This window comes from Eurosta solidaginis, chromosome 2 (assembly GCF_040869045.1).
Source record: "Eurosta solidaginis isolate ZX-2024a chromosome 2, ASM4086904v1, whole genome shotgun sequence".
Classification (NCBI taxonomy): Eukaryota; Metazoa; Arthropoda; class Insecta; order Diptera; family Tephritidae; genus Eurosta; species Eurosta solidaginis.
Genome location: NC_090320.1, coordinates 14073719 through 14086404, shown reverse-complemented (window position 1 = coordinate 14086404; position 12686 = coordinate 14073719). Strand labels below are relative to the sequence as shown.

The 12686-nt window shown below is 37.2% G+C and overlaps 1 protein-coding gene across 2 annotated transcripts; it reads right to left on the bottom strand.

Annotated features, from left to right (window-relative positions):
- Positions 1–4204: 4204 nt before the first annotated feature.
- Positions 4205–12306, bottom strand: LOC137241989 (beta-1,4-glucuronyltransferase 1). Of its 2 annotated transcripts, none has more exons than XM_067769360.1 (5): positions 12172–12306; positions 9971–10277; positions 9194–9628; positions 8756–9065; positions 4205–4414 (listed from the first exon to the last, which is right to left on the bottom strand). In XM_067769360.1, the coding sequence occupies exons 2-5, from the start codon at positions 10252–10254 to the stop codon at positions 4217–4219; spliced, it is 1227 nt and encodes a 408-aa protein (XP_067625461.1). In that variant the 5' UTR covers positions 10255–10277; positions 12172–12306; the 3' UTR covers positions 4205–4216. The 2 variants fall into 2 exon arrangements, with proteins under 2 accessions (XP_067625461.1, XP_067625462.1); XM_067769361.1 differs by having other exon boundaries at positions 9971–10152.
- Positions 12307–12686: the final 380 nt, after the last annotated feature.

Here is a 12686-nt window from a genome sequence, read left to right as displayed (position 1 = left end):
TCTATTAGCAATAAAGGGATATTACATATATGGTTGTGGTGCTAGGGTAATAGTCTAGAACAGCGGTCGGATGCTAGAACCTATCCTAAAATATTGGGAGTTGTGTCAAACGGAGCGGTTTAGCCTCAGTATCAATCAGGGCTGTCATGGAGTCAAAGTCGGTTTTGCGTTTTGTCGGAATTGCAAACCAATATTGATTTAAATTGGTTTTGCTGTTTTCGAATGTAAATAAAAGCGATGTTCGAATCAGCTGTTTTGCAGTGTTATCGGTGCACCGACAATTTTCATGTTAATTTTTTGGCAAAATTTTATAAAATTATTGTTTTGTGCATCTAAACAGAAATAAACAAATTTATTGACATTAAAATGGCATCAGCAGTTGTAGCATTTATATTATTGGAAAAATAAAGTTGCGAAAAGGTCAAAAGCAAAATTGTGAGAGATCGCAGCAATCCATTTGAGTTGCCAGAGACAGCGTCATTAAAAATAGTTCTTAATGTGGGTTTCTAAATATTTATAGTGTATTGGCAGTAACATTGAATAATATCGCATAAAAAAGAGGCTTTCCTAATGGTATTGGACACCAGTTACTTAACCCGCTCGAAAGTTCTTGCTACCTTACGATTTTTGGCTGAAGGATCCTATCAAAGATCAGTCGGCAAGGATTCTAGCATGAGTGTAGGAAGAAGCACTGTGTCAACGATTTTAGAAGATGTGCTTCGTGAAGCCCTTCGCAATATCTGGATGTTTCTCCATAAATTCATTCAAAACTGTTTTTCATTGAATTTTTATGCTTTTCCCTATTAAGAGTGAAAATATATGTAAATTTACATTTTTTTTTTAAAGAAACCTTTATTTACTTACATTTTTAGAAAATATCCAACTGCAAGAGAAAAACAACTATGAAAAAATGAAATCCAACAGCATTTAACTAATTGGTTTGTTTCCGATAGCAAAATCGATATTATCGGAGTCTGTGACATCTAAAACCGGCACTATTCCAATTCGAACATTAAACCGATAACATTGGATTTCATGACACCAAAGTAATTTTTTTTGTCGTTTTTAAATCCGATTCCGACAACAATTGGATTCCATGACAGCCCTGAATAATCAGAAGGTAGAAACAAAATGTTGCGTCTATCAAAAGTGTTCACGAAAATCCGATATATTATAACCCCGGACCACTAAGAAGCCAGGCATCCAAAACACATGAGCAGAACACCATCCCGTATTGGCGGCCCACGTTTGCGCTTAAAAAACTACCCTGGGTGTGTTAAACACCGGTCTGGGATCAAAAATCCAAGCAAAGCACCTTTCTACACAATTTTTTTTTCATGTGGACAACGAAATTATTAAAATTACATGAATATTTCCAACTTTTTTTGCAAATACCAGTTCACAGACCTAAAATTTTACTTTTACGCTAAGTCTGGACGCCTCGTTTAACACTCCTCTCGATATTTTTTGAGGCGTATTAGCAGTGAATCGGTGTTCTAGACTTTTACCGTTGCTTCGTAAGCACCAAATATTCGTGACAATAGAATGTGGTGTAACAGAGAATTCGAATTTTTCAAAAAGAAAAAAGTAGTTGCTTGAAGATCTTTAAATAAAAATTTACTACTCACCTTACTTGAATATATGTAAATCAACCCATTCTTCTTCAGTTTTTGACTCCCACTTTTTTCATTCATTTTCATTTAATTTTTTTCTAAAGATTAAGGCTCATATTTGAAACCGATTTTATCTAACCATTTTCATTTTTCTTACACACTTGCATACTCATATACATTTTTCACTCGCTACAGCGAATTTTACCATTTTCTGTGCACTACAACACTTTTTTTTAACTTTTCAGCACTTTTATACACCCACAATTATGTATGTACATAGGTATGAACATTGCATAAAGATATAAAACAATTTTTAATTTAAGTCAGCTTCGAATGCAAAATTACCGGCTTACCAAAATTGGACAACACTAAAAATTGCAAAACCATCCACCTTGCGAAAATCAAACAATTTAACATAGCGTATGAAACAGCCTAATGTACATTCCTATATACAAACTTGCACACGCATGTATTTTTCTGCACGTTTGGAACTTTTTTTCTCACCGAAAACTTGTTGAGCTATCGCGACTTGTGAACTTGAAATTTACGTATGCATACAAAGAACAAACATGCCCGGAATTTACTTTTTTACTATTATTTTATAAGAATTATTTTTCTTCAATATTAATTCCCGCACTTCACTTTTCACATTTTGATTTAATTGCAAGTAATCACTTCACGTTAGATTTGTCGTTTGACGTGTTTAAAGCTTCGCGGCGGAACAGCAAATAAAAATTGAGGAAACCAGCAACACGAATACTGCGTGCATATATTGCGCATCTTGCTTTGGTCGCTCGCTGCAGGGCGCTGTATTCACCAGTACAGCTTGATTAAATTTTCAATTGCATACTTTTCGGCAGAAAGCAGTATTATCGCAGTGTTAGGACTCCTACCACTCTCTCTCATTTGGTTTAACAGAGATTGTAAAGCCTATACCATGGCGCAACGATACAAGGTGGCAGCATCGAACAGCTGATTATAAACTTTTTTTATTTGATTTGATACATCAACTACCAGCGCAGAACGATTTTGACATTTGTCCATCGAATTTACAAAAACAAAGTACATGGAATTTTTATTTATGTTTGTAGGTAGGTATGTCACCATGCTGCCACCTTGTATCATTCCGCTATGGCCTATACTCTACTAGAGTCATTGTTTGGTGGAAAGCCACAAAAAAAAAAACTACCTCAAAAAATTAGAGAGGGTATGCAGGCTATCATTGTTCTGAAAACAACCCCAACGGCTGCACATTCCACCTGTAAAAAGCATAGCGTTAAAACTTTTAAGAGGGTCAGTGCCTCGGGGTAGTTTGAGCTCAGACCAAACAGCTATAGTAATATAGCGTCATCAATTACAGGCCGAACAGACTATCTGATTCTGTATCTTCGAAGGGTCTCTTAGACCCACAATAGAGATGGATGGTTGGCGCAAGGGTGCCCAAATGGCGAACGAGGCGATACATGTATGCGCCGATGGCTTAAAGGTAGTGAAAGGAGTGGAAGCTGCTGTATATTGTGCTGATCCGGAAATAAACAGAACGTGCAAGCTGCCACATCAATGAAGAGTTTTCCAGGCAGACGAAGTAGTCGGAACCAAAGCAGTAGAAACACTGTAAGAAAATAGCTTAAACTGCAGCGCCGTCAACTTTAACATTGCAGCCAAGCAGCAATTAAGGCAATAATCACGCATAGCACAGGCAAATTAAAATGGGTTAGAGTGTAATCAATCCCTGGAAAGAATCGGGAAAGGGAGAGGCATACATCTATATTGGGTCCCAGGGCATATGTGATATAAATAAATAAAAAAATTAAAAAAATGTAAGGTGCGAAAACCTCCGAAGAGATTTTAGGCCGAGCTACTCTTCCAATTTGCGTCGTGCTCCTTTTTAATTTTTCCTACAAATTGGCGGGACGGGACCTACTTTTTTTATGCCGACTCCGAACGGCATCTGCGAGGCAGATGAGTTTACACTGAGAGCTTTTCATGGCAGAAATGTACTCGGAGTGCTTGCCATACACTGCTGAGGGGCGAACCCGCTTAGAAAAATTGTCTTCTAATTGAAAAAACTTGTTTCCAAAATTTTGATGTTGCTTTGCACGGGGCATATGTGCTAGATGGGAATAAAAAAGCGGATGAACTAGCTAAAAAGGGCACATACCTCGAAGCTTGGTCCATAGATGTCCCAATTAGATTAGGCGGGATTAAGAGAGGGCGAGAGGTGCAAATGATCGACCAAGCCGAAAATGCGTCGACCTAAGTGTGGGGCTGTAAAGTGTCGAAGATCATGTGTAGGTCTTTTAACCTTAGGCTTGCAAAGTTACTCCTATCATTAAAAAGAGAGGACTGTAGACTCGTGACGGCTATTCTGAGTGTGCTTGGTCAGTCCTAGCGGATGTAGAATGTAGGATGTGTGGTTAGCCATGCTAAGCTAGAAGCAGCAAGTGGCATTGGTCCTAGAAAGCTCCTAGTAGTCGCCAATAGGGCGGAATTATTTTATAACCCAAGTCCTAGATTTTGATTCGATATTTGTAACATTCGTCTTAGATTTTGGATTCCCCCATGCAGTGAGCAAAAGGTAAACATATAAATGTAAATATGTATCATATAAAACATTTATTATTTTGTCCATATAAAATTTGATATTCTGGCCGTATAACTGTGTTAATAAGGCTATTCATAGCAGGCACATATTTATAACGTGTATCATTTTTATTGTAATGCTTAATGCCAGGGGTATGGACCAGAAATGGCGGATGTAATACAAAGTAGTCGTAGCCCAACAAACACATGGCATAGTTCTGTAAAGAAATGGTATAAATTAAAAAATTATAAATATTTTTTTTAATCTGGCAGCCCTAACGAAGAAATATCTGTCTTATTTTATAAGATAAAGCAAAATAAAGTGTATATTTCTCATAACCTAGCGTTTGGGTTTCTCTGAACACCTGGCAATTGACTTACAGACTATAAGACTTATAGCTTTAGCAGATACAATGCGTCACTTACTTAGCGGACAAGGACGAAGCTGACAGCAGAGTTGGCTGTGTTTATTTCAAAGTTAAAAGCCAGATAGGCGACGTATCAGTCGCTACATCCGTCATATTTCACCTATTTTCTACTTTTGACATTCGTCAGCCACGTCACATGAGTAGCACTATTTTTATTTTTTGCCATATTTAATACGAGTCTATTAAAAGCAGGGTTCAGAGAATGTTTGAAATATATTTTTTTTCCACAAATTATTCTTTATAGCAAACACTTGCTTCAAATTTTTTTGTTCTTATCATTTCCAAATATTTGAAATTTATTGAAATATTTATACAGCTGGAGTACAGGTTCAACTACTATCACAAATAAAAATTTTAAAAATTTGAATTTTTTGAGTAAGCACAGGAATTTGTTCTCAACAATTTGAAATTTTTTTATTTATATTTTTATTTGTAATACGAGTTAATTGAAAAACAAACATTTGTTTTCATTCTCCAAACAGTTTCCTTCATAGATCATACATAAAAATTTTTTGACGGTGTTTTGTGTGAACAAGTGTTTGGAATGGGCAGAGTTTCACATATTGACAAAACAAAATTAGTTAGATCATGAAAAAAACCTTAAAACTCAAAGTCGTGAAAAAGTAAAAAAAAATAAAATTTCACATGCTCGAAAATTATTTTTCGGGTATGCGTAGTGGAACTTTTTTTTCCTGAGCCCAAATCGTATCGAAAAATCGATGGCGCTATATCGGTTAACTTTCGTCAATACAAATCGACCCACCCTAATGTATATGTCTTCATAATTATTATCCTTCGCAACTAATTATAGCGGTTATAAATAAAGTCGGGTGACGAAACCAAAATTCGTTTATGTACATTATCTTCTCCTTTGTTACTTAACGATGAAGAAAAGTGTTTCTTACATAGCCGAAATACTTGTCGAGAAGCCCTTATCCCAAATAAAAATACAGCACCAGAAATGCTCTCATTTACGTGGACACTGTGATAAGAGAGTGATATGAGACTTTGTTTACATTAGAAAATCAACGGCGCCATGGCATCGCCATCGCAGCCTTTCCTACTAAGGGCCCGGCCGCTTCATATGCTTGTCACAGCATCTTTATGTTTGTCAAGGATCATACGAGGTTTTTTTCGTTTCGCAATTCATTGCAACTTTTTTCAATATTGCAAGTCCAAAATCTAAAGGAAAACTCTGTAATACACGCGTCACTTTATAAAGCAAACCACTTATCCCTTACAGGCGCCCATCGTGGTGAACCATAGGCGAATATTTCGGAGTGGACTTATTGAAGCTCAGCTAAAATCTGAATCTCCACACCTTTAGGTTATCGTGTCTCGAAAATAGGTTGTTTATGTTCCTCAGGGCGCGGGATCGAGAACGCAATAGGCCCCCGCAACACATATATCTGCTGAAATGCTTATGATAAATAGGGGGAACGTTTGCTTAAGAATGTATAAAAAAATCATTCAGTTGTATAAATGAAATGGAAGCAGAATATTTGTCAAAAATGTATAAAGGCATAAATGAATGTAAAGAAATTGTTTTTCCGAATTTATAGAATATTTAATTATTCGTCAGTAATAAATGAAAACCAATGTTTATTTTAAAATTGATTCGCAGACGGTATAAAAAAATTAAATAAATGAATTTTAATTCTTTGTAAATGAATTTTTCCGAACCCTGGTTAAAAGTTGATGTTTAAAATTAAGCAATGCTCTTAGTTGGCTAACTGTTTTTTCATAATAGAATCTACAATTTTATTATTATTTAAAAGTATTTATATTGTGACGAATATAAGCGGCACTAAGGGATACTATCACCTCTAAGCCGATGCTAAGCAGTGACTTGTATGCACATCAATAAATCAATCATTATGCTACACATATGTACGTATACGCAGCGGAGAAGCAACGCACAACCACATGCATATATCTGAGATACTCCCGAAAGCATGCAAAGGTTGTGCAAGTGCCACTCACATATACGACCGCATGGGGTTTGACAGAAGCTATAAAATCATGCATCAGTAGTTACAGCTGAGTAATTTTATAGCTGATAACTAACTAGTAAGTTCTGGAAATAGAAAAGCCTAGAAATATGCAACGAGGAAACCAGAGAGTATAAAAGGCAGCAACAGTAGAGGCGCGACAATCAGTTTTATTTAAGACGCTATCTGGCGAGCAATAGAAGTGTTATTTTGAAAGTAGTCTAATAAAGCCCATTTTGCATTATTGAATAGTGGAGTTATTTATTCAACAGTTTAGCGATTCGAACGTTAGCAGAAGGTTGCAAATAAGAGGAATTGCACTAAATTCGTTACAATATCATTATTTGTGCCACGTGGAAATGGCGTACGTCGTGACGGTGACGGATTGCATCTGCTGAGCTCATTATAGAGTCAAGACATGGTTTTCAAGTAAAATTTGTAGGAGAACATGTGCTTTCATCACTTAGTAGTCTTTCTGGCTAGGTTGGCTCACTACTTGGAACAAGTTTTTAGGTGTTGTCGTACGGGGAAATGCAAACCAAATAACTAGGATATCCAATATTCTTTCGCATACTTCGGGAATGTTATCAACGCAACATGCTTAAGCGCCTCAACCATGGAAGTGGTTCGCAAGGTGGAGACATCACTTGATCGCACACAGCTTAGGCTGACCGCTTGCATAGATATACAAGGAGACTTCTATAATCTTCGACTAAAAGCAATATTGCTTTCCATTAGAGTGTGGTTTGACGAAGAGGGCGGCCCCCACTCCGCTGCAAGGACCAGGTGGAAAACGATTTAAACTCGCTTGGAGTGACCAATTGGCGCTAGTTGGCAGTGCGAAGAAGCGACTGGCGCGCCTTGTTGGACGGCTATAACCGTTTAAACGGTTAAGCACCAATTAAGTAAGTAAGTAAAAGCAATATTACTCCCGCTCTGCTGTGGTAGTAATGACCTTACAATATACATATATGGGTGGGTAAGATTTGCAGTGTCCTTCAAGCGGGTAACTGCTATGTAAAGTTTCTACAACCGTGGAATTTACTCTGTCAGTCAAGTAGCTATCAAGGCTCTTCAAGGCAGGAAGTCTTCATAAAATTTAGCAATAGGCAGACAGTCACAAAGCAAATTGACATCCCGGTACACCACAGAGTTGATGTGGGATTCAGGACTGAGAGCTCCTACTCTTGTTGCGTTTAAAAACTAGTGCGAGTCTACCGATAAAGCTTATGTCGAAAGTGCACTGAAACCTTCATCTGAGTTGTTCATATAGACTTGAACGGGCATAAATTAGAACCTAGTTAATCTTACGAGTTGCAACACAAAGTCAATTGAATGGGATACTAATGAGAGTACACGGTGAACTCAGTAAAATCTCAACGAATGATTTCGATTGGAGCTGTAGGGATGGCAGATAGGAAGATAGAAAGTGTTGAATACTTCCTTTGCATATGCCCTGCTCTGTGCAGACATTAATGTATATAGACACTGTCAGTAAAAAGATAAGCAACAGTGGTTCTGCTTGCTCTCGGGTAAGCAACGATAACACCAAATTTAGTTAGGCGATTAACTCAGCAAGTCATCATATTAGATCCTTTACTTGGATGACAAGGCTTAGCTATCGAGCTTACATGACCATAAGAGATTTTTGTCATTCTGGGAAAACATCTTCTTGGAGTCACGAGGGGTTCGTCGGGTTCTCGGGCCAGCAACTATAGCATCAAATCTTGCTTTATGGAGAGTCAGCTTTGAGCGTTTCGAGTCGACTTTAAGGATCTTTAGTCGAACAGCAAAAACATTTTTTAAGGGTAGCGGAATAAATGAAACTGTTCAAATCGAGAAATTTCTTTCGCATTTTTTTGTTCATATTATTTTATAAGCCAAATTACTGTGATTCGGGCAAAATGGAACTCGGATATGATTCTTCAGCTCAAGGTCTTTCTAAAGTCCGAAACTTGCAAACGGAACGATATACATTACCGAGTTTTGAAAAAGCCCTACATATCTTTTTCGAGTAAAGCCTTACCCTTAACTACAGAAAGGCAAGTCTACGGCGTCCTTATTATCGAAAAAACCGCCTAGAATCGTAGATTAATATTTTCTCACACTTTTTTTAAAACTTATTTGTCAACTCACTCACCTGTATACGCTTGTTCGATTGTCCTTCCCATGTGACGCGCTCATCAAATATTGGCTCCTGATTGTCACTAATATAGAAGGGTTCCCAGTATTTGAAAAGATCTTCACGTTTTGAATGGGTAAAAAGCGTTAGCTCTTCCGTGTCTGTAGCATTAACCCACTTATTCTGCTCTGGCACTCGATGGCAAGACACACAAACCTTCTCGTGGAAAGTGATGGCTTTCTTTTTACGAAGCATTTGCTGTAAATGAGTTTTATTCTCAGGTACTATACTATCTGCGGTTACCTCAAATATGGGTAAAACGAAAACGCTGAAAATTGTAAGCAAGTATTTGAGTGTGTGAGATAACTGAGATAACGAAAATTACTGGAGAAGTAACGAACTTTAGTTTTTTAACGACTTCTTCGTACATTCTTTTACTAAATTCACTTAACTTACCGTTCTGATGTCCGATCTAAATATACACTTGGATTACGTTCGACCATTTCAAGAAATTTTTGCGGTAAGTTCGGTGTTGGGTATAATTCCATATCGGATGCGAATATAAAATATGTATTAGCCGATTTTCGTGCAATATTACGTCCAACATTTATAGGATAAGTCATATTTTTGGCGCTCCTATACGTTGATGATGGATTAACATTTAAATATGGCGCTGGTCTATCACAAGTGTAGGACCACGAGGGATATTCCATTATATTTGACGGTACATATGCTGGCATATCGCTTCTTGGGAAGTAAATGTGAAATGTGACATAATCTCGTATTAGCAAACTCTCTTCTAAGCAATTGCGTGCAAAATCAATAGAACGCATAGTGGCTTTAAAATCATAGCCCGGCGCATATAGAGCAAAGCTGATTGGTGCGTGCCAACTGTGGAAAACAAAAAAAAAAATCGTTTTTATTTCAATCCCAGATGCTTTATACTGGGTTTCTTGTTTACAGTCGGTTATTCAACTAGTCGAATAGTCCAGTAACAAGCTTTTTAATCGAATGCATACAACTAATCTATTAGCAATAAACGAATATTATAAAAAATTAATTTCGCTTATCGACTATTCGAGTAGTCGATTATCTAGAGCACTACTTTATATTATGATATAGACTATAGCAAGATACATCAGCAGCATGAAGCAACGATTGATATAAGAGATTAGCATTCTTTTCCTAGCCCCACCTTGTAATATGTTGTTTCATAAAATCATCAGCGCTTACCGTTCTATTAACATTGGTAGATATTCGAAGAACGTGTAATCTCCGTGAGTTGTTAACGTAATCGTATCAGCGCAACCAACCGTAGAGCTTATCGTGCCAATTACGTAATTACGCAGTAACCAATATTCACCGTGCTGTATCTTCTCCAATTGCAAACGTCGATCAGTACAATTTAATAGATTCTTTAAGCGTACGCCAAGTGTGGGAAAAGTTTGTGTCATAAATAAAAATATACCAAATAGTATGAACAAGTAGAGGAACAGCTGGTAATTATTTTTTCGCATTTTTATGTAACAGGGATGTCTTTCTAAAATTTAGAAATTTAGTTTCAGTAAAAGGTTACCAAAAGTATATGAATTTAGTCGGCCACTGTTCAGTCTTTACCCACAGAAAATAGCTAGGTGGAAGCTCTAACGAGTTTAAGACACGCATTACTGTCCTTGAGAACGTAGCACTGCTTTTAAAGCAAGGGTGAGCTTTCAGAGCACTTCATATTAGATACGGAATAAACGTCTACCTATTTTGTTAATTAGAGCACGTGTGATGGATTTTAAACAACTGGCCGCTATTATTTCGGCAATTCCTTTCTAGTTCAAAAAAATGTATATGTATCTCGAAATACTTATCTTCCTTATACCTTCTTTCGAAAGGGCTGATGATTCATTAGAAAATTTCATATTACATTCACTTTTCTTTTAGGGCGACTACAAAACCTAGTGATCCTTCGCTGGAAGTTTACTTTCTAAACCTGCTTTGCATATGAACAGATAGCTTAGAAAATTCTTGAAGGTCAGGATCAATGCCTAACGGCAAGCTTTCCAAATCTACATTTTTATTGCCTTTTATAGTTTTGGAATGGTTTCCCAGATCTATGTCGAAGGGCGACCCCGATTTCAAAAAAATGTTCTAAAGCACTTGTTTCGTCATATGACTAGGGGACATTTAGTTAGTTTGGCCAACATACTCATACTCTTTACTACAGGTGGACGAATATACTTGGAAAACAGAAAATGAAGGTAAAGGGATCTAAAATGTTCAACGTGGTGCAATTATATCGTACGCACCACTGACGGGCCGAAACTTGCCTATGAAACATATTTTAATTGATCAAGAATAGATATTTCTGTAGAAGTTTCATCCATAAATATACATGCTGACTAAACATCTAAATCATCATTTATTGGCGCTTAACCAACCAAGCGAATTTGGCGATAACCGACGCCAATTGTTAGCACCAAGGAATGTCAAGCCTTCCTACACCTGTCTCTCCCATCTTGATGGAAGTCTCCTTCTTTCTGCTTCCAGTCTGCGGTGTCTATTTAAATACTTATTTTGCCGGACCGTCTTCGTCCTTTCGCATAAGATGACCTACCCAGCAAAGCCTTTGGGCTCGTTTCGCTGCATTATTCTCATATCTGCGCCAAGCTCGAGCAGCTGATATCTATATCTCTATACAACAAGAACAACAACAGTACCGATAAATATTCTTTATTTGCTCAGTACACACCACAAATGATTAGAGATTTCAAAACTAACGAAACAATTGGTGACCTCAGCCAATATCACCCACGGAAGAGAAAAAGTCTTCGTGCTTCTTGGGCAATCGAAATCTTTTATTATAATCAACCTAGGAGCTTTCATCGTCATATCATCAAAGCCTTAGAGAGTAGCCTGTCACATAGATATTGAGTAGATGGTCTGCGAAAGACCAGCGCTTGTGGCATGTATGTTTAAGTGCAGCAGCACAATCATGAAGCATCCTACAGCATCATATATTTTCGTTTCCTCCTGATAGCTGCTAGGAAGTGGTGACAATTTATGAAATTAAAGCACTTCGAAAAGCTTGACATTGTCAGCGACTAAGTCTACGGACACATTGCATCCATGTTGCCTTCCCCCAGCTTTTAAATATGTCAAAAATTTTAGAGTTTTCATTCAACAGCCTTCACTTGGTCTCTCGCCGACTACTTCCAGCAGAGGAGAGGAGCAGTACGCATGCAATTTAAAATATTCCAACCATACGGCTCCATTCAGTCTTATCCCACCTCGTTTAAACTAAGTGTTTACACGTAACATGAACGTTGACACTAGGAGATGAAGTAACTCCTGATAAAATAAGCAGAAAATTTCTTGGGAGCTTTTAAGAAACTATTCTCCTTTTGTCACGATGTGTGACAGTTCCAAACTACAAAAAAACTTACCCCAACAACTTTCGCTTAGCGTCAGTTATCCCGTGGGCGCTTCCTTGAGCGTTAGCTAAAGTCGTACAGCCGGTAAGGCGGAGGTTATTTGAGTTGGAAGCAGGAGAGTGAGTGAACTTTATTCTGAGAAAAAAATTCATGTTCTAAGCACAAAGTCAATTTTTATTTGCTTTTGAAACAGAATTTTCGAAAAAATATTAGTAGAACTTATCTAAACGAAATCCGGCATGTGTGACAGCTTTCGAAGCCAGCTAGTTAGAAGTCACGTTCATAAATGAGTAAGCGTCATTTAGTCACGGAAAATTATGCTGTTATGATAGATAAGTTATAGGGTAATTTTTCTTTTTTGCTTGCAGTTGTTGTTTATTCCGAACGAAAATAAAATAATTTAAAAAAAATTTTCAGTTAAACTGTTTTATTGAAAACAATATTTACATTAAGTAATAATATCCGTGTTTTTTTTACACGCGTATACGTTTACGTTTGCGCGTAAAAAAAAAACGCTTATCCTCGCT

Coding starts and splice junctions, on each gene's coding strand:
- LOC137241989 (XM_067769360.1), bottom strand. CDS start 10,254: ATGCGAAAAAATAATTACCAGCTGTTCCTCTACTTGTTCATACTATTT. Junction 9,629..9,970: donor CTACCAATGTTAATAGAACG/GTAAGCGCTGAT, acceptor TGTTTTCCACAG/TTGGCACGCACCAATCAGCT. Junction 9,066..9,193: donor TTAGATCGGACATCAGAACG/GTAAGTTAAGTG, acceptor TACAATTTTCAG/CGTTTTCGTTTTACCCATAT.